At 31.1% G+C, this 2,305-nt stretch overlaps 1 protein-coding gene across 1 annotated transcript in view; it reads right to left on the bottom strand.

Moving 5' to 3' along the window:
* The window catches only part of LOC124420646, a 3,593-nt gene extending 1,872 nt beyond the window's left edge, over positions 1-1,721 (bottom strand). The window contains exons 1-5 of the mRNA XM_046954157.1: positions 1,706-1,721; positions 1,053-1,213; positions 679-990; positions 416-559; positions 247-335 (exon numbers count right to left, since the gene is read on the bottom strand). Of these exons, the coding sequence (XP_046810113.1) occupies positions 247-335; positions 416-559; positions 679-990; positions 1,053-1,213; positions 1,706-1,721 (722 nt within the window). The remainder of the gene's footprint in view (positions 1-246; positions 336-415; positions 560-678; positions 991-1,052; positions 1,214-1,705) is intronic.
* Positions 1,722-2,305: the final 584 nt, after the last annotated feature.

Genomic DNA, 2,305 nt, shown 5'->3' with positions numbered 1-2,305 from the left:
GTCTAGTCTATAGTCTATTCTATAGTCTAGTCTATAGTCTAGTCTATAGTCTAGTCTATAGTCTAGTCTATAGTCTAGTCTATAGTCTAGTCTATAGTCTTGTCTATAATCTAGTCTATAGTCCATTCTATAGTATAGTCTATAGTCTATTCTATAGTATAGTCTATAGTCTGTAGTATTGCCTTTAGTCTAGTTTACAGTCTAATCTAGCTTTATATACTATAGCTAGCTAAATATTTAACTTACGGTTCTGTCATTTCGGCCTCCGAAGTGTTGCTTTCGGCATTTGAATGTCTACCAAAACCATTCATTTCGGGTATTTTTATATCTAGTTTCTGTAAACGAAGAAAAAAACAACAAAAGTAATCACAAACATTATAATTATTTTAAAATTAGTAACAAAACAATAAACCACCTTGCCATCACCACTATCATCACTTAAAGCCTCCCAATCTGTGGCAACATCCGGTGACACACGCGGTGCTTCCGGCACATACGTCAAAAAAGCACGTTCAATTTCATGAGGTTTATGACGATAAAATGATGGTGTTTTCATTTTCTATATCAAGGGTTTTTCCAATATTTAATGACAATTTGTGTGTGAAAAAGGAAAATTGTTAGATTTTTTTTATAAATTTATTTAAAGAACTATTACAGGTATTTGAATAAATCACTTACATAGTCAACGGCCTCTTCATCACAACCAGCTTGCGTGAGCAGTGTATAACAGCGCATATTATTTTTGGCACTGGCAGCCCAATGCAAAGGGGTTTTACCCGTTATATCTGTCTCGTGTACACCATCGGGCCAGGTGGTTATTAAATATTCCAAAATTGTGGCGTGACCCAGCCCGGCTGCTTTGTGTATAAGATTTAAACCATTCGCATCACGACATGTCACTAAAGCTGGCGGTACGGGTGGTTCCAAATTAGCTTGTAATGTTTCTAAACTGTTGTCGATTACCGCTTGATGTACATCTTTAATAGAGTTCTATATTGAGATATAAGGGGGTTAAAAGCATTTTCTTTTAAATTTGTTGATTAATATATTACCATCACATATGGCACTGCCGTTAGAAACCTTTTTACTTTGGGATTTGTACTGGCCTGCTGTCTCAAACGATTACCCTGTCCTGCCCATAGTACTCGTGTTAATTTGCCAATATCCTTTTCATGCATCCATATTCGTATGGTGGATAATTTAACTGAAAGATCTAGTGAAAGTAAATGAAATTGATTTTAGTTTATTGTTTCATTTCTTTTGACTTAGTTTTCAAGTGTTAAGATTAATTTAGGTTTTTCTCTTTTGTGAAATTATTTTTGGTGTAAAGTTTTTCAATTCTTTCGTTAGCCTGCAAAAAATTGCATGTTTACATGCCAATCAATTACAAAATCACAAAACTATTTTCTTTTCGAACTAAATTATTCAAAATAAAGTAGTTTATCATACAAAATGCAGAGGAAGTTTTTTTATTATTATTATTTCCTTTTTTTTGTTATTTGCAATGAAATTTTATTCAAGTGCAATTATTATTATTGTAAAGAAATGAAAATAATAAAAACTTAAGTTACCTTTATTTGAAATATTCTCCCTTTACTTTCGAAAACTTTTACTTTTGATAAATGTGTTTGCTGCCACGTACAGTGACAAAGAAAACTGAAGTAAAAAAGTATTGTCAGTTATGACCGACTATGTAATATCCTACCGCAAGAAAATGTCATTTTCTGACTTGTGAATGTTAATTTAAACAAAAAAATTTATAAAATTTTTTATAAGAAGCTAATTTTAGAAAATTTTCTATAGAAAAAACAAATTTTAGAAAATTTCTTACATTTAGTTAGTTAGTTAGTTAGTTAGTTAGTTAGTTAGTTTGAAAGGAGGATGTACATATAAATCAAATCCGAAGAAATACACATAGACCTCTATCGGCCTTGTTGTGCGCTCCTTAGCCAGTGTCACAGGTGGGAATTGAACCCACCACATCCGGTCTAACAGACAAGAACACTAATCACCAGCCTACCGGAGACCAAAATTTCTTATCAAAAACTCAATTTTAAAAAATTTATATAAAAGCTAAAATGGAGAATATTTCCAGTAGAAAGCACATTGAAAAAGCTTTAAAACAAACTTTAAAGAAATTTCTTACAAAGAAATAAATTAAAAGTCAAATTTTAGAAAATTAGTTAGTGAATTAGTCAGTTAGTTAGTTAGTAAGTTAGTAAGTTAGTAAGTTAGTAAGTTAGTAAGTTATTAAGTTAGTAAGTTAGTAAGTTAGTAAGTTAGTAAGTTAGTAAGTTAGTAAGTT

The sequence above is a fragment of the Lucilia cuprina genome, chromosome 6 (assembly GCF_022045245.1).
Source record: "Lucilia cuprina isolate Lc7/37 chromosome 6, ASM2204524v1, whole genome shotgun sequence".
NCBI classification, from domain to species: domain Eukaryota; kingdom Metazoa; phylum Arthropoda; class Insecta; order Diptera; family Calliphoridae; genus Lucilia; species Lucilia cuprina.
Note: the sequence above shows the minus strand (reverse complement) of the source record. Positions and strands in the feature narration are given on the sequence as shown.